A 19,821-nucleotide genomic window follows, 5' to 3' on the forward strand; every position below is an offset into this window, starting at 1 on the left:
ACACATGCGAAAACCACAAGAGCCACCATAGACCTTAAGAACATCAATCCCAAAGTCTTCCTCTAGGTGTCCTACAGCCAGCACCTAAATGACTCTGAAAGGAGAACGGGAGAGAGGGAAGGAGTGGAAAGTGGCGTTACTATCACACAACCACAGCCGTATTATAGACTTACAGCCTGCCATAGAGGCTTATACTGGCCATTAAAGGCCGGCTCCGAGGACCTTTAACAAGGGAGTGGGCTTTTAATGGTCAGTATAGTCCAGCTACAGCAGGCTATAAGGCTATTAGCACATTCCGTTTATAGAGGGCAGAATATTCAAATAAATTTAAAAAAGGCCTCACAGAGCCCGAGGTGATTGAAAGCTCTGGGTCAGCCATTAGAAGCCCGGAGCAACTCCACTGTCTTCAATGGAGCTCCGAAACATTCCAATGTTCTAATATAGCCTTATAGCCCGCCGTAATGGGCTATATCGGCCATTAAAGCCCTGCTCCAGCCTTAAAGGCCCGAGCAAAAGGAGAGGGCATTCAATGAGGGAGCAGGACTTACTGCCGGTATAGCCCAGCTACGGCAGGCTATTAGAACATTCTGGCACTAGAAGGCAGAATGTTCTAATAAATAAAACAAAGGCTTCACAAGCCCGAGGGGATTAAAATCATCTGAGGCTCCATGAGGCCTTTGTTCACAGCAACAGCTGTGAATGAAAACATTGGAATGTTGGGAGCTCAGGGCTTCTATCGTCTATTAGAAGCCCAGAGCACTCCATTGTTTCCAATGGAGCTCCCAACATTCCAATGTTCTAATGTGTGTTACTTGGTGAATTGAAGGTCACCTTGGTTTGTGTTAGAGTCAAAGAGGGAGCATAGCGAGATATGAGGAGATCATTTTTGGGCAAACATTTGGGACAGCTAGGATCGGAACACAGGAAAGCCAAAGGTGCACGGCCCACCTACCTTCGTCAGCGTCCCTCTTCAAGTGATCTATGAGATATTGGATCGTGTCCACCGGCCTGTCCACCAGCAGCTTCTCAAGCATTGTCTGGAAATAGACACAACAGGTGTTGATGAATTGCAGGTCACAGACAAAACAACATAAAACAAATTCCCATCTACTGAAGCACAGTTTGTTGTCTTCACATCTCTCTGGAGAAGTGGGATCTCTACCTTGGAAGCCCCAAAATTCAAACTAAGAAAATAAAACACTGTATTTCTCTAACCGTTCCAGAACCCTGTGCTCCAGAAGTTATACCCCTTTTGGATTCAATTTATGAGAAATATCATGCAGGATTGGTTTCCTTCTGGAACTACCAGGATTAAATAAGCAAATACAATATGTCCAAGATCGACATCTAACAGGTATTTCTAATCACATCCATTTAATCAGCAATCATGTGCCAATTTCCTTGGTACATCTTATGGAGTTATTTCACTTTCCACCAGAAGAATATTCACACTACCTGTCACTTAACTAAGCTATTCTGAAATATCCAGATATGTCTGTAGCATTTGTAATAGCCTTCCTACTACATACAGGGGGTCATTCTGACCCTGGCGGTCATGGACCGCCAGGGCCAACGACCGCGGAAGCACCGCCAACAGGCTGGCGGTGCTTCCGGGGGCATTCTGACCGCGGCGGTAAAGCCGCGGTCAGAAAAGGGAAGCCGGCGGTTTCCCGCCGGCTTCCCGCCGGCTTCCCGCTGCCCCAGTGAATCCTCCACTGCGGCGCTGCAAGCAGCGCCGCCATGGGGATTCCGACCCCCTTCCCGCCAGCCTGGTTCTGGCAGTTTTCACCGCCAGAACCTGGCTGGCGGGAACGGGTGTCGTGGGGCCCCTGGGGGCCCCACATAGATTTTCAGTGTCTGCGTGGCAGACACTGAAAATCGCGACGGGTGCAACTGCACCCGTCGCACCCCTTCCACTCCGCCGGCTCCATTCGGAGCCGGCATCCTCGTGGAAGGGGGTTTCCCGCTGGGCGGGCGGGCGGCCTTCTGGCGGTCGCCCGCCAGCCCAGCGGGAAACTCAGAATGACCGCCGCGGTCTTTTGACCGCGGTACGGTCTTCTGGCGGTTCCCGCCAGGCCGGCGGCATCCGCCGCCGGCGGGGGTCAGAATGACCCCCACAATCTATTGTACTCACACCTCATTTTTAAATCTAAAACTTTTAATGTTTTTTAAACAAATATGAAAGTAACTTATTTGATATTTTGGTGGCTTTAGGGATTAAGCCAATTTCTTTCAAATCGAAATCTGCAGCTGGTTTACTTTATGTCTAGTTGGAATGGATGAATTAAAAAACAAAAAGAGTTATGCTCCTTGTTCTATCTCCTTTAAAACAGATTTGAATACTGTAGTTTGGTGACCACCTATAAATAACTATGTTAACAAAGGACTGTGATCCTGTTATAACTCCTGTTATTACTGCATGGGTATCACTTCTCCTATTCCCCTCCTTTCTTTTTCAGCTTCTGTGATAATGTTTTTTCAATATGTAATATTTAATGTCTATTTATTCTGATGTAATGTGCCATGCTTTCCATTATAACCCCTTAATAAAAAACATTTCAATATATTTTGACCTTAAACATGAAAAAGGATTTTTTTCAACAGTGATGATTGCTTAGTCCTTGAAATTCTCAGAAGGGGACATCCTCAGCAGAGGGTCTATAATCTCTAAGTCCTTATGTCGACATATATATTTTTATGTTGAATCTGGAGCTGGGTTGGGTGTTCGGAAGGTGGGTTGGGGCTGCATACCTTGCTGGTATCAGAGATTCACACCTGCACCTGAGATCCCCTGCAGTGCATCTCAAGAGTGGACAGTGGCACTGAGCAGGCATCATGTCCTGATGGGAGAGGATGCAAGAGTTGACGATTGAATTGTGGTTAAATCCAGTGATAGCGGTTTAAGCCAAGGGATGGGAAATGAGTTGAGAGACTGTCATGTCCTTGTGAAGTGGCACAAAGGTCAGGAACAGGATGGAAGTTAAATCTGTCTTGAATGGTGGAGATAAAGGTCGAAAGTTCAAGCCCTCGAGAGACCTGGGGAAGATTTCAGAAGAGGATCAGGACAGCAACAAACTTAAAGGGTGAGCCAGGGATTGCTATGTTACATAGGTAGGGCACGAGTCAGAAAGGTGTGGTACATGAACTACAAAGTTGACTGTAGTGGAGCAGGCCCTGTAGGGGAATAGGGTTTGGAAAAGGCATTCGAGGGGTGGTTGGTGGTGGGGGGGGTTAGATGTTAAGCCTATGTGGCCACCCCATGGATTCAGAAGCTGGTTGAGAAAGGGATGATCCATGGTGCGTTGGGTTAAATACTAGGAAGATTCTGGGAACTGGCTCTAGTGATGTAGGTTAACGGATGTAAGCATGGTTGAAGATGCAGGAAAGGGCTCTAGTGGTGTGGGTTAACGGATGTAAGCATGGTTGAAGATGCAGGATCTGGCTCCAGTGGTGTGGGTTAACGGATGTAAGCATGGTTGAAGATGCAGGATCTGGCTCTAGTGGTGTGGGTTAACGGATGTAAGCATGGTTGAAGATGCAGGATCTGGCTCTAGTGGTGTGGGTTAACGGATGTAAGCACGGTTAAAGATGCAAGGGACTGGCTCCAGTGTTGTGGGTTAATGGATGTTAGCATGGTTGAAGATTCAGGAACGGTCTCTAGTGGTGTGAGTTAACCAATGTAATTATGGTTCAAGATGCGGGTTCTGGCTCTAGTGGTGTGGGTTAATAGATGTAAGCATGGTTGAAGGAGCAGGATCTGGCTCTAGTGGTGTGGGTTAACAGATGTAAGCATGGTTGAAGATGCAGGAACCGGCTCTAGGGGTGTGGGTTTAACGGATGAAAGCATGGTTGAAGATCCAGGTTCTGGCTCTAGTGGTGTGGGTTAACGGATGTAAGCATGGTTGAAGATGCGGGATCTGTCTCTAGTGGTGTGGGTTAATGGATGTAATTATGTTTGAAGATCCAGGATCTGGCTCTAGTGGTGTGGGTTAACGGATGTAAGCATGGTTGAAGATGCAGGAAAGGGCTTCAGTGGTGTGGGTTTAACGGATGTAAGCATGGTTGAAGATGCGGGATCTGTCTCTAGTGGTGTGAGTTAATAGATGTAAGCATGGTTGAAGATGCGGGATCTGTCTCTAGTGGTGTGGGTTAATGGATGTAATTATGTTTGAAGATCCAGGACCTGGCTCTCGTGGTGTGGGTTAACGGATGTAAGCACGGTTAAAGATGCAAGGGACTGTCTTCAGTGGTATGGGTTAACAGATGTAAGCATGGTTGAAGATGCAGGATCTGGCTCCAGTGGTGTGGGTTAACAGATGTAAGCATGGATGAAGATGCAGGATCTGGTTCTAGTAGTGTGGGTTAAATGATGTAAGCATGGTTGAAGATGCAGGGACTGTCTCTAGTGCTGTAGGTTAGAAGTTGTAAGCATGGTTAAAGATGCAGGAACTGGCTCTAATGGTGTGGGTTAACAGATGTAAGCATGGTTGAAGATGCTGGATCTGGCTCTAGTGGTATGGGTTAACAGATGTAAGCATGGTTGATGATGCAGGAACTGGCTCTAGTGGTATGGGTTAACAGATGTAAGCATGGTTGATGATGCAGGAACTGGCTCTAGTAATATGTGTTAACGGTTACAAATATGGTTGAAGTTGCAGGGACTGGCTCTAGTGGTGTGGGTAAGGGTGTGGGTTAACGGATGTAAGCATGGTTGAAGTTGCAGGGACTGGCTCTAGTGATGTGGGTAAGGGTGTGGGTTAACGGATGTAAGCATGGTTGAAGTTGCAGGGACTGGCTCTAGTGATGTGGGTAAGGGTGTGGGTTAACGGATGTAAGCATGGTTGAAGTTGCAGGGACTGGCTCTAGTGATGCGGGTAAGGGTGTGGGTTAACGGATGTAAGCATGGTTGAAGTTGCAGGGACTGGCTCTAGTGATGCGGGTAAGGGTGTGGGTTAAAGGATGTAAGCATGGTTGAATTTGCATGGACTGGCTCTAGTGATGTGGGTAAGGGTGTGGGTTAACGGATGTAAGCATGGTTGAAGATGCAGGGACTGGCTCTAGTGATGTGGGTAAGGGTGTGGGTTAACGGATGTAAGCATGGTTGAAGATGCAGGAAAGGGCTTCAGTGGTGTGGGTTTAACGGATGTAAGCATGGTTGAAGATGCAGGATCTGGCTTTAGTGGTGTGGGTTAACGGATGTAAGCATGGTTGAAGATGCAGGGACTGTCTCTAGTGATATGGGTTAACGGTTATAAACATGGTTGAAGATACAGGACCTGGCTCTCGTGGTGTGGGTTAACGGATGTAAGCATGGTTGAAGATGCAGACTCCGGCTCTAGTGGTTTGCATGTGGGTTAAAGGATGTAAGCATGGTTGAAGATGCAGGGAACGAGCCCTGTAGGGATGGGATAAAGACTGAGACACTGGTAGAATGTGCTGCCTATGACCCCAGTGTGGTCCCCGGTGGGAAAGTGATCTGAGACATAAATGCCCTGGGCAGGGTGGACAGTGCATGGGGTGCGGCTGGGAGTGTGCAGTGCCTTGCTCAGGTTCGAGGAATGGTTGGGGGTGTATTAGAAGGGTTTGTACACCAGTGGGGTGGGGTGGGCTGGGGTGGGCCACAGTTTGAGAGGCGGGTTGGGAAGGCAGAGAGACCATGGGGGGTAGAAAGACGGGCCAGTGGCTGGATCATCTGTTCTAATCAGAGTTATTTCACTGGCACAGCATGCTTCTAGTCCAGGCACGTGCAAAGGTCGCATGCAGTGAGGTCATCAAATCAGCGACTGGTCCTGAGGCCACAGACCTCAGGCTAACGTCTGAAGCCGGAAGTGATTTACACACCTGCCAAGATCTGCTCAGAAACTGCCCTAGAATACCCCTGGCGCCGTGCCAATGGAGTGGGGGGTCAGTGAAAGCCCTGCTCGTCCCCCAGAACAGTGAAGGGTGCCTTTCTAACTGGTCCTGCCCTGAAACTTGTGGTTGGACACTGACGCCATGTTTTAAAGCCAATGAGCCCACTTTTACAAACACCACTTTACACAATCTTAATATTTATACTGAGAGTTGCCAATGCATTGTGTTTTCACACAAAAATACTCTTCATCTAATAAAAACCTGAGTTTTTACCAGTAAAAGGCCATAACTTAACCATGTTAAGTCTTGTTCGAAATTAGCATACATTCTATCATTTGAGGGCACTTCAGGAACTGTGATGCTGCGCCCAATGGGGGCGGGGGTGTATGAGCGTGGGGGCGGGGTCCAAGGCATAGGGGGAAAAAAAAAAATTCAGTAACTTTTATTGGTCTTTCCTGTTCAGGTAACTACATATAAAATAACATGCAGCTTAAATAAAAAAAAATCAATGAAAGTTAAGTTCATCATTGTGAAATGCACTACCGTACACGATGAAACCTCCACTAGTTCATGCACTGCAGAGGTCTGTGTCTGTAACCAGAGAGCCGCGGAGGTGAATACTGGATGGTGCAGTGGAGAATAGTTACTTGTGTATGTTTAGTGCTACGAGGTCCCAGTCTGCGACAGAAAGCACTGTGAACATGTAAGTCATTATTTTAAACTTGCATTACACACAGTGGAAGATCAGCTGCTACAAAATGTGGAAAAAGGGTTAAGATAAAAATGCTGCCAAAATATAGATTTTAGTAATGCCCATTATGTATCTATGTAGTGCAAACTCTTCTTATAGTTGTTTTATAAAGGCACATATCTCAGACACAGTTCAGATACTAACTTCCTTGCAATACCCTTCATAAAGGATAAATCTGTCTCACCAGGAAGCTTCAAGTTGTTCTGTTAATTAAAGCCAATACTGGCTTCCCAGCAGCCTTTACATTTGCAAAGTACCCAGTTGTGCACATATACATTTCTTTCAGGCAGCAGCACCTGCAGGAAGGCTTGTTTAGCTGTCTGCCCCTCCCTTGGATTCACAGCACAGGAGACTCCCCACCCAACTTCAGTGAAGCATTTCATCTGTTGGAATTAACCAGCCCTGGGCGATCGTATTTTAACAAAAAGTTGGGGAAACTTTTCTTAAATTAAAAAAGTATGCGCACGTCGTGCCCTTCAGAGCCCATCCACTTCTACCACTGGTTGGATGGTGACTTTTTGACCACCAATGTGGCACTGGAAACGTGCCCACACAGTGTGGATATTCTCTCAGGGCCGCCACGTTTCCCCAACATGGTAGGTAAAGGGTGTTTACCAGCAAGTCGGAAACACAGGCCTCACCGTTTCCAGAAAGTCTGCTAGTGCCAACCTTCCCAGGCGGCAGGCCCGGCCCACCCAAACATGACCTTTGCCCCCCCAGTAAGAGCAAAAGAGGCCACAGATAAAGCACCTGTTAAATGATTCCTCCATGTTGGCAAATGTGATTTTTTTGTTTCACTTTTGTTCACTTTAATGATCATTTAAGAAATCTCTAGAATACATTTTATAGCGCAATTTTTTAATATTAGCTGTTTTACTTGTGTACTGATAGGGAGAAAAATACCACATTTGAATGATTTTCACTATTTTTCTACTGAGACAAAACTTAGGGCATGCCCGAATAAAAGAAAAAAGCCCGATGGCGACCTTAGCTCATGCCTGAGGCGAGCTGCAGTGGGGAGGTGTGTGTTGGGGAAGAGGAGACCGGGGTTTACCTCCCAATGATGCAGCAGGTGCAGTGGCACCAGAGCCCAGGTTGTAGGCTACCTGCAAAAATGTCGAAAATTTGGCACACATTGGCCCACCCAAACGCACCCTTGGCCCATCCAGATATAAATCCCTGGAACCGGGCCTGCATGGCGGTCTTTCTCGGCTCTAACTCCGCCAAACCTCTGCGGCCGGTGCAGGGGTGTAGCTTAGTCAGTTAGACTCGGGGGGTGCGGAACAGAACTTTCCCAACTATCACTGCCAGTGAAATGGCAAAATGGATTCAAACAGTCCTACATTTAAACAGCTTCTCTGCGCCACATCAGAGCTATGCAGTCTCTATTCTTGGTCTGTTCTGTGTGAGAGGGAAGAGGGGGGGCGGGCGTGTACAATTTCTGCAGAGTTTTATCAAAATTGGTGTCTGTGCTGTGAGGGTTTCTACGAGGAAACCCAAGCACAGACACTGCCAGCCCGACTGGACGCCCAACTAATCACACTAGAATCCATTTATTAGAGGGGTGTCACACCCAACCATCGCCCACATCCCCTCCAGAGAGGATGTACCGCATGAATGCCCCCCCACTCGTCTACTTCGGACTCTCGTGTGCGCGTCGCCTGACTCAGCCAACACACACTGTTGTTTTGTTTGTGGATTAACAGTGCCCCCGTGTGGTCAAATATGGGAAAATATCTACTTCTTTCCACAGCTCCCCTGCTGGGCAGAAAATAAAACAAGCACCGGCAACGCCAATAGGTCTGGATTATAACTAAAAGTGCATCTTCAATAAGTGATGAGTTGAGGCCCTGATTAAGTCATTTTACATCCACTGTGCCACTCATCTTTGCGTTCACTGATCCATTCAACCACCCACTGACTCATTCTTGCTTTCATCCACTTATCCACCAGCAGTAAAACAGACATACAAACTGCCACATGCAAATGGAAGATAAACTAAAAATGAAAAAGTAGAAAAAAAAGAAAATGTGCTGCCACCTAAACATAGTGGGCACACACTTGGAATAAAAAGGGTTAAATAGTGTAGTTGGCATATGTAGGGCAATGGTCTTATATGTAGTGTATCCTTATTTCAAAGTTCGAATCTAGCAGCCACGTTTAGAACCAACGCGTTAGCCATCTGGGTGCAGTGAAACCAATGATACCCTGTTCACAATACCACTTTAGGATAACCACTCTGTAAACTCCAACTGGGCACCATCCTTGCGTGCTAAAGTGTACAGTGTACCACTGCTGCACGGAGCCAATGCGGCCAACATAATCCTTGGAAGCGTGGTGGCATATTGGAATGGTAAAACAATGATACACTAAGGAAAAAAAAAAATCAAAGATAGTACGCAAGTGGGCACTCCACAGGATTCTAAGCTGTGACCCCGAAGCGCACCCGGGTGGACACTCCATGGGATTATATCCTGTGACCCAGAGGCACACGTGGGTGGAAACTCCATGGGATTATATCCTGTGACCCAGAGGCACACGTGGGTGGAAACTCCATCGCATTCTAGCCTGTGACCCGGAGGTGCACACAGGTGGACAGGACACTCCGTGGGATTCTAACCTGTGACCCAGAGGTGCACACAGGTGGACAGGACACTCCGTGGGATTCTAACCTGTGACCCAGAGGAACAGAAGGGTGGACACTCCATGGGATTCCAACCTGTGACCCGGAGGTGCACACAGGTGGTCATTCCATGGGATTCTAACCTGTGACCTGGAGGTTCACATAGGTGGACACTCCATAGGATTCTAACCTCAGGACACTCCGTGGGGTTCTAACCTGTGACCCAGGGGTGCACACAGGTGGACAGGACACTCCGTGGGATTCTAACCTGTGACCCAGGGGTGCACACAGGTGGACAGGGCACTCCGTGGGATTTTAACCTGTGACGCGGAGGTGCACACAGGTGGACACTCCGTGGGATTCTAACCTGTGACGCGGAGGTGCACACAGGTGGACAGGACACTCCGTGGGATTCTAACCTCAGGACACTCCGTGGGGTTCTAACCTGTGACGCAGTGGTCCACATAGGTGGACACTCCATAGGATTCTAACTTATGAACCGGAAGTGCACACAGGTGGACACTCCATGGGATTCCAACCTGTGACTTGGAGATGCACACAGGTGGCCACTCTAGATGTTTCTAACTTGTGATCCAGAAGTTCACACAGGTGGACATTCAAGGGGTTCTAACCTGTGACCTAGAGGTGCACGAAGATGGACACTCCAAGGAATTCTAACTTGCGACCCAGAGGTGCACATCGGTGGACAGTCCATGTGACTCTAACCTGTCGACACTCCATAGGATTCTAACCCATGGACATTTCTTGGGGTTCTAACCTGTGACCCAGAGGTGCACATAGGTGGACACTCCATTGGATTCTAACCTGTGACCCAGAGGTGCACACAGATGGTCATTCCAGGAGTTTCTAGCCTGTGACCCAGAGGTGCACATAGGTGGACGCTCTGTGGGATTCTAGCCTGTGACCCAGAGGTGCACATAGGTGGACACTCCTTGGGATTCTAGCCTGTGACACAGAAGTGCACACAGGTGGATACTACAAGGGATTCTAGCCTGTGACCCAGAGGTGCACACAGATGGACATTCCTGGAGTTTCTAGCCTGTGACCCAGAGGTGCACACAGATGGTCATTCCAGGAGTTTCTAGCCTGTGACCCAGAGGTGCACATAGGTGGACGCTCTGTGGGATTCTAGCCTGTGACCCAGAGGTGCACATAGGTGGACACGCCTTGGGATTCTAGCCTGTGACCCAGAGGTGCACACAGGTGGATACTACAAGGGATTCTAGCCTGTGACCCAGAGGTGCACACAGATGGACATTCCAGGAGTTTCTAGCCTGTGACCCAGAGGTGCACACAGATGGACATTCCAGGAGTTTCTAGCCTGTGACCCAGAGGTGCACATAGGTGGACACTCCTTGGGATTCTAGCCTGTGACCCAGAGGTGCACATAGGTGGACGCTCTGTGGGATTCTAGCCTGTGACCCAGAGGTGCACACAGGTGGATACTACAAGGGATTCTAGCCTGTGACCCAGAGGTGCACACAGATGGACATTCCAGGAGTTTCTAGCCTGTGACCCAGAGGTGCACACAGATGGTCATTCCAGGAGTTTCTAGCCTGTGACCCAGAGGTGCACATAGGTGGACGCTCTGTGGGATTCTAGCCTGTGACCCAGAGGTGCACATAGGTGGACACTCCTTGGGATTCTAGCCTGTGACCCAGAGGTGCACACAGGTGGATACTACAAGGGATTCTAGCCTGTGACCCAGAGGTGCAAACAGATGGACATTCCAGGAGTTTCTAGCCTGTGACCCAGAGGTGCACACAGATGGACATTCCAGGAGTTTCTAGCCTGTGACCCAGAGGTGCACATAGGTGGACACTCCTTGGGATTCTAGCCTGTGACCCAGAGGTGCACATAGGTGGACGCTCTGTTGGATTCTAGCCTGTGACCCAGAGGTGCACATAGGTGGACACTCCTTGGGATTCTAGCCTGTGACCCAGAGGTGCACACAGGTGGATACTACAAGGGATTCTAGCCTGTGACCCAGAGGTGCACACAGATGGTCATTCCAGGAGTTTCTAGCCTGTGACCCAGAGGTGCACATAGGTGGACGCTCTGTGGGATTCTAGCCTGTGACCCAGAGGTGCACATAGGTGGACACTCCTTGGGATTCTAGCCTGTGACCCAGAGGTGCACACAGGTGGATACTACAAGGGATTCTAGCCTGTGACCCAGAGGTGCACACAGATGGACATTCCAGGAGTTTCTAGCCTGTGACCCAGAGGTGCACACAGATGGACATTCCAGGAGTTTCTAGCCTGTGACCCAGAGGTGCACATAGGTGGACACTCCTTGGGATTCTAGCCTGTGACCCAGAGGTGCACATAGGTGGACGCTCTGTGGGATTCTAGCCTGTGACCCAGAGGTGCACATAGGTGGACACTCCTTGGGATTCTAGCCTGTGACCCAGAGGTGCACACAGGTGGATACTACAAGGGATTCTAGCCTGTGACCCAGAGGTGCACACAGATGGACATTCCAGGAGTTTCTAGCCTGTGACCCAGAGGTGCACACAGATGGACATTCCAGGAGTTTCTAGCCTGTGACCCAGAGGTGCACATAGGTGGACACTCCTTGGGATTCTAGCCTGTGACCCAGAGGTGCACATAGGTGGACGCTCTGTGGGATTCTAGCCTGTGACCCAGAGGTGCACACAGGTGGATACTACAAGGGATTCTAACCTGTGACCCAGAGGTGCACACAGATGGACATTCCAGGAGTTTCTAGCCTGTGACCCAGAGGTGCACATAGGTGGACACTCCTTGGGATTCTAGCCTGTGACCCAGAGGTGCACATAGGTGGACGCTCTGTGGGATTCTAGCCTGTGACCCAGAGGTGCACACAGGTGGATACTACAAGGGATTCTAACCTGTGACCCAGAGGTGCACACAGGTGGACATTCCAGGAGTTTCTAGGCTGTGACCCAGAGGTGCACACAGATGGACATTCCAGGAGTTTCTAGCCTGTGACCCAGAGGTGCACACAGGTGGACACTCCTTGGGATTCTAACCTGTGACCCAGAGGTACACAAAGGTGCTAGGTTCAGAGCTTCGCGGTACCCTAGTGCTCGCCTGTAACAAGGACATAAAAGTTGCTTCAATATGGCCTCCTTGGCTTACCCCGCGGAGTGCCAACTAAAAAGGGAATGGTAGCAGGTAGGCAATGTTGTCAGTTGAGCACCTGTTTCTAACAAATTAAAATACAGCTAGCCTTCAGACCTTTGCAACTGCATCCTGTACATTATACTCCAACTTTGTCACTCTATACAGGATTCCATCCCAATCAAATGCCTTTCTCATCACCCAGGGCTCTCCCTTGCCCTATGGTCTATTCTCTAACCTCCTCCACCAAAAATTCTCCCTCAAGTATCCCTCATGAGCAGGTTTTTACAACACCCAGGGCACCCCGGACGTTCTTCCTTGTACCCACTCTCTGGTCTCCTTCATAAGCAGTGTTCTTCTCCATACAGGGCGCTGCAGAGGTCATACCTGACCTTAGGTGTCCGCCATCATCAATTCTTCACATCTGCAGGGTTCCCCCGCCCCAGGATTCTCTCACCAACAAGCCCCCCTCACAAGCACATTTCTGCCCCTGAGATCTTCTCTTGACCCCGGGTCTCTCTCCCACCATCCCTTGTACCCACACTCAGGTCTCCCTCACTCTCAAGTCTCCATCATAAGGTGGACTCCTCCATGCCTAGGGCCTGGCTGAGGTCTTCCCTGACCTCAGGTTTCGCCCACAAACAATTCTTCCCACCCTCAGAGTTTTCTCATCCCACGACACTCTAATTCTCAAGTTCCCCTCATGAGCAGGTGTCTTGCAACACCCTTGTCTCTCCTGAGGTCGACCTTTCCCTTAGATGTCTCTCCCCATCAATTCTTTCCACTCTAGGGATTCTCCCTCCCGCTCCCCAGGAGACTTTCATCCTCAAATCTCCCTCATGAGAAGGTTTCTGTCACTTCTAGGGATCCCCTAAGGCCTTCCTTAACCGCAGAAAAGTTTCTTTTATAAGCAGGGATCTCCTACACCCAGGACTCTGCTGGAGTATTCCCAGCCTTCAGGCATCTCCCACTCTCAATTCCACTCTCAGGGCACCCTCAAGTCTCCCTCACAGGCGAGATTCTGCTAGACCTAGGGATTCTCTCAGGCCTCCCTTGCCTTTGGGCATTCTCCAACACTTGTGTCCACCTTCAGGTCCATCCCACCCTCAAGTTTCCTTCAAAAGTAGGTCTATCCGGCCATGCTGCCTTTTCTAAAGTCTTCTCAAGGCCCCTTCCCTGCTTCAACCTCTGATCTTCTCAACCCCTCATGTCATTTGCAACTGTACAGCCTTTTCCCGGATCAAAAGTTGCAGGGACCACCAAGCAGCCTCAAGGTAAGACAGTGTGAGTTCTGGACTGACCAGGATACTGGTTCCAGGGTTTGTAATGTACAGCTTGGCCTCCAAAGCCTCCTTTCACTATTGGCTACCCAAACCAAGCAGTCAAGGCCCAACTCCTGGCAGGTGAATTTTCAGATAAGATACAGCGTACGTCAGTCATAACAGTCAAAATATACATTCATTTTAAGCTTGTGTAATTCCTTTGAAGAATGAAATAACATTTCAATAAATGTCCTAAAAATTGTAAAAACAGAGCATGAACAGTAAGCCTCACAAATATGATAATTACTGTTAGTGAGATATGACAACAAACATAGTTGCTTGGGTTCAAGAACAGTAAAGTTTAAGGATTTGTTCTGTGTTTTCTGAACAGATTCACGATCCTTGTATAGAAAACTATAGGTTAATGTATAGATTGCCAGTGGCTGAGATAATTTTTTAAGCATTCCATCCATCACCTTTTTATTTTTGCATATGCTGCCCTAGGTGTGTCGAGTATGCCCAAACTTGAGTCCCAGGCTCACTGTGCCAGGCTGAAGAGCCCTAAATAGGGAAAACTAATCCTAGGTTGGTTGTGTTGCAGTTCAGGGAGGATCTGGCCTGGCAGTTCGGGCTAAACTGCTCCCATGAGGAGCAGGGTCAAAACTGCTTTGCACATGGCTGGGTACAAACTGAGGTGGCACAATGGGAAAAAAAAATGATGGATTGAGATGTGGCCCAAGCGATAGCCAGTAGCTGTGATTAATTCAAGAATTGCTACAACTCAAGTATCCCTCCCGGGCAAGAAGCACCCTAACCAAAGGGCCAAGACACCTGCTACTACATTACGCTACTCCAAAGGTGGTGTGCACGGGGGAAACCTTTCTTTTATATATAAGCCTCACACACTCTAACAGTAGCATGCTTCATCATTGGGTTCATCCTGACTCCTAAAGGTCAGGGTGGGCTCAACAATTGTCCAGGGAGCTCTTTAAAGAAACTTAACAAAAGGGGCTTATCTATAAGATAATAATTCCTCATCCACCCTCAAGGTGTTCGTTCATTAATAGGGTGGATGGGGACGGTTAAAAATATATGTAACAAGAGGGGTTTTATAGGGCCGAATGGTCTTATGAATCTGAGTTCACCAATTACATCAACATGTTTCAGCCCTACACTCATGGCCTATAAATGCCACGGGCTTTTGCCAGGGTGGGTTGCCAAATTATAGTGTTAGCCCCCAGTGGTGTCTTGGCCCTTTGGTCATGATGCTTCTTGCCCAGGTGGGATACTTGAATGGTAGGACGTATCCATCCATCCTTTCATTAAGGGCCTCCCTATCCTTTTGGTTGGAGAGGTTCATGTAACCCTCCAGACTCAATTCAAGCATTCCATCCATCAGCTTGTTGTTTTTGTATTTGCTGCCCTACGTGTGCCAGGTATGCCAAGACATGGGTCCCGGGATCACTGTACCACTGGAACCAATCCATACCTGGCTAAAGAGCCCTTACCACAGCAAGACCAGGCCTAGGTTGCTTGTGTTCTGGTTAAGAGAGGACCTGGCCTGGCAGTTTGGGCTGGACTATTTTCATGAGGAGCAGGGTGAAGACTGATTTGTATATAGCTGGGTCCAAACGGAGGTGGCATAGTAGCACAAAATGATGGTTTGGGATGCGGCCCGAGTGGTTGCCAGTGGCTGTAATTAAGTCAAGCATTCTGTCCATCACCTTGTTGTTAATGTATAGAGCTTCTGAACCAATGAGCGGTCCAGAGCTTTCCAGAATGCTGAAATTATTCAACATGAGAACCAATGGATGTGGCCCCCATGGATCTATGATGAGAAGACTTAGGCACTGATTACAAAAGCTCTGGTGTTGGATGCAAATATTATCACTCCTGATGAAATCTGACACAGAAGAGTTCTGAATTTATTGAGTGTGACAATTATAGTCTGTTTTGAAATTTGCTTGAAAAAATGGGACATAACTTGTGGATTTTGTTGCACCAAAATCTAATCGCTCTATATTTAAATCAGAAGGATACCCTAAAAGATACCTGGGGAAAGGCAGAGGGTTGTGGTGTTTGCCACAAAACGAATGACTTCCATATGTGTGGTGACTTGAACCATAAGTTTCCATAGATTTGATTTTCTACTGATCTCAGTAAATGTTTTATGGTGCTTCCAGGACAACAGCGCATCTGATTCTATTTTCTCAAGATCTACTGATCACAGTTGAAAAATTCCTACTCTGTTTAGCTAGCCTGAGACCCACAAGGGACACCAACCAAGTTAGTTGCCCAAATATTTAAACTCCTATAACGTTTGAACCATTTGTTGCAGTCAGCTAACTCCATTACACACACCCAAGGGAACCAGGTAAGACTAATAGATTAGTACTTGGGGATATCACAGAAAGGAGCCTGAATAGCTCAAGCCCAGTTCACAATAGCAGCATGAGGTCAATGGTTCGGGTCAGACAGGACTCACTCTTGCTGGGCTGACTCTCTAAGGAACTTGTGTGGTGGCCCCACAGTAAACTGGGGGGGCACCAACAGACCTTTGATTCTGATCAGCAAGCGTTGGATTTGGTGGGCTCAGAGACCATCTAGGTTGTGGACCACTGCATAGTCCAGGAGTGTCAAAACAATCCCTGAAGTGTGGAATCAGGGCACATTTGAGATACCAAAGTCAAACTCCAGTGATGGGCTCAGACTCACAGTAGATAAAAATAGTCAGTCCGCGGGATCCTACTGTGGGATCCTAGTGTGGCTGGTTGGCCCAGTAGTTCATTTAAACACATCCAGGTACACTGGAGTGTGCTAAACAATTGAAGTCGTATCTGCTGCTGCTGGGGGTGGCTCACCTGCACTTTATGGTCTAACCTTGCAAACTCTCCCCCGTCACTGGGTGAGCCTCTCAAGACTCCTGTGAATAGTTATGCATTTTCACACAGGCAAGATGGCACCTAGACAGAAGGAGGGGACCAGCAAGGCTTTTGAGGTCAGTTCTGACATAGATATGATAGGCGGAAGACTGATCCCAGGGCCATGAAATCATCAATGTAGGACCCACATAGATCTGGTAGTGACGAGGGCAGACCAATGCTTCTGTGGTCGGTTCTCACATTTTTACAATGATCAGAACATTGATCCCAGGTCCATGAAGGTTTCAATAGAGGGTCCACATAGACTTGGTTGTGAGGAGTGCTGAACAAGCACACATCACAACCAGAAGGAAGGCCTCAATGCATGGTTCACATGGATTGATGAAGGTTAATTTGTTGGTTTGGGTCTCAAGCTTACTTCTACAGCCCCTGGCAGTTGGGTTGTAGCTTCCTGGAGAAGAAGTAGTGGAAAGCTGACTTGCTGTTTTCAAGGAACAGCATCCACCTTCCATTTTACACAGTCTCTCCCAAAGTGGTGCTTGCGATCATTGATTGGGAAGCAGAAGGCAGACTGAAGTGTTATCTGCGGACACGTATCTGTTCACCAATATCTCAGTGTTTGCTTTGGAAACAAGCATTGGCAAAGCCAATAGGTTTCACCTTTGTTTTTTCTTTTGCATTCCATCTTACTAACTGTATTATAAATATTAGAAACATTTTATAATACTGTTTGTTTTAAATTAGATAAACTGTTAATGGTTGTTTATGTTGTGATGTATGTTGAATTAATGTACCAGGGATCCAAGCTTGTAATCTGCACCTTATTTAATGTGACATTATATTAGAGTATAGTAATGTGTAGTTGGTAAAGTGTCACTGCACCTGCTGCACCATTCAAATCATGACCCTTTTAACTGCAAGGTAACCACAATTGGCTCTGCCTGTTTAGTAGTAAAATACTGCAATTTCCTGTGCTTATAGGAGTTCTGACTTTTGACTCCGGTGCCACTGCACCTGCTGCACCATTCAAATCATTACCCTATTGCCTGCAAGGTAACTGCACTTGTGACTCCCTGTTAATAAGTCAATGAGAGAATAACAATTCAAAATAAAACATCGCTTAACTATACAAATGACTTTTCTTTAAAAATGAGTGGTAATTTAAGAAAAACACACAAATAATTTTAATATTTACAATTGTTATTCATCAGAAATGTAATTATTAAGTAATGAAAAACACATAATGAGCCCAAACGCTGCTGCCTTACATCTGCACTCGATATTCCATTGCAAAGTGGCCGACATGTTTACACACATTTCAATGTGAATTGACTTGTTTTCAGTTCCTCTTTTCACATATAAACACTAACAAGTAACCAATTGCGAAAACCTGGAAGGTGTACTTCAGTCCCACCCCATGCGACAGCAAAACCAGAAAAGAAGAGCAGAAGGGCAGGAAGTGACCCATTAGCCTATAAAAAGCAAGTAAATTTAAGCGATGTTGGAGCAACGTTTGAACAAACAAACAGGAAGTTGAGGTAAGTAAGGGGTGAAGTAGGGGCGGGTTCTTATTCCCTTTAAAGGTGTTTTTTTAGTAACATAAGACTTTGCAAGCAAAGCAAAAGCACTGTGCAGGCGAAATTTAAAAAGGAGTCCCCAAAAAGAAAGTGTTGAGGGGAGGTACAAGATAGGAGGGAGACAATTTTGGTGTCTCCCGATCTCAAGGGTATCATAGTAAGTGATACATAAATCTACGTTGTATCTTTGGGGAGATCAAGAGTCAGTGTTTTGGGGTGCACACAGATTAGAATGAAAAGACTTAACAATAGAGCACAAAATACAGGATATCTTCGGGAGCAAAGAAAAAACAGACAGGGCTAGGACAGCTGGTACCCTTTCATCCTTACAATATCTCCTAGGTTACACCTACACAGGGTGTTCACTTAGATTTCCCTGAGCAGTGGGATCTGTCCAGGTCTATCAAAACCCCTCTTTTTAGGGTCGAGCCTGCTTTGCATGCGCTCGCGCATGTGTATCGCAATGAGACGCTTTAGGGTTTAGAAAAGGGCTCGGAGCCCTGTCGACATCACGTCAGCGTTTTTCATTGGTTCGTGGGCCCGCCTAATAAAATCTGCTTGTTTTCATTAGTCAAAGGCATGCATACATCATGCCTTTTCCGGTGGCTAGTCCTCCTCGAGCGCATCGACCAAGTACAGAAAACATGCGAGGCTCGCTGTTTTCTGTCCGGCTCGTGGACTACATTTTCTCTTTTCATAGTTAATTGCACTTTTTCGGGTTACGTACATAAATACACTTTTGCCGATAGGTGAAAAGTCGGGTTAGGAGTTTACAACGCTATCAGCTCTAACATGAACAAACAAGAGACCCGTTGCATTGCAAATGCTTGCTTCTCCTACCTCCAAGTCTTCTTTAAGTTCTTTCATATCCGTCCAATCAGATAATTGTCTTCCACAAATAACCATCAATTCACAAGCCTTTTTTCAATGCTCAGTGATGGACTACTCTCTCATGTTTCTCACACTGATACATCTATCATCAGCATAGCTTTAATGAGGGTTCAGCTACATGAAAATGCAGGTAAACACTCACTGTAGGAAAATGCCACTGTTGGCATGGTTACCCCCCACTTTTTGCCTAGTGTTGATGCCAACTTTGATTGAAAGTGCACTGGAACCCTTCTAACCAGGCCCCAGCACCAGTGTTCTTTCCCTAAAACTGTACCTTTGTTCCCACAATTGGCACAACCCTGGCACACAGTTAAGTCCCTTGTAAAAGGTATCCATGGTGCCAAGAGCCCTGTGGCCAGGGAAGGTCTCTAAGGGCTGCAGCATGTATTATGCCACCATGGTGACCCCGCACTCAGCACATGCACACTGCCTCGCAGCTTGTGTGTGCTGGCGGGGAGAAAAAGGCTACGTCGAGATGGCACTCCTCTCAGGGTGCCATGCCCACAAACCACCACATGTGGCATAGGTAAGTCACCTCTCTAGCAGGCCTTACAGCCCTAAGGCTAGGTGCACTATACCGCTGGTGAGGGCATAGCTGCATGAGCACTATGCCCCTACAGTGTCTAAGCCCATTCTTAGACATTGTAAGTACACTGTGGCCATATTAAGGATACAGTCTGGGAGTTTGTCATTACAAACTCACAGCACCATAATGGCTTCACTGAATACTGGGAAGTTTGGTATCAAACTTCTCAGCAGAATAAACCCACACTGATGCCAGTGTGGGATTTATTGAAAAATGCACACAGAGGGCAACTTAGAGATGCCCCCTGTATGTTAGCCCAACTGCTAGTGTA

General features: G+C 47.4%; 1 protein-coding gene across 2 annotated transcripts in view; it reads right to left on the bottom strand.

Moving 5' to 3' along the window:
• Positions 1 to 19,821, bottom strand: part of AK8 (adenylate kinase 8) — a 424,031-nt gene that overhangs the window by 313,960 nt on the left and 90,250 nt on the right. For both annotated transcript variants that reach the window (XM_069237123.1, XM_069237122.1), the window contains exon 2: positions 953 to 1,037. In XM_069237123.1, coding sequence (XP_069093224.1) covers positions 953 to 1,034 — 82 coding nt within the window. In that variant the 5' untranslated portion in view covers positions 1,035 to 1,037. The remainder of the gene's footprint in view (positions 1 to 952; positions 1,038 to 19,821) is intronic.

The sequence above is a fragment of the Pleurodeles waltl genome, chromosome 6 (assembly GCF_031143425.1).
Source record: "Pleurodeles waltl isolate 20211129_DDA chromosome 6, aPleWal1.hap1.20221129, whole genome shotgun sequence".
In the NCBI taxonomy this organism is placed as follows: Eukaryota; Metazoa; Chordata; class Amphibia; order Caudata; family Salamandridae; genus Pleurodeles; species Pleurodeles waltl.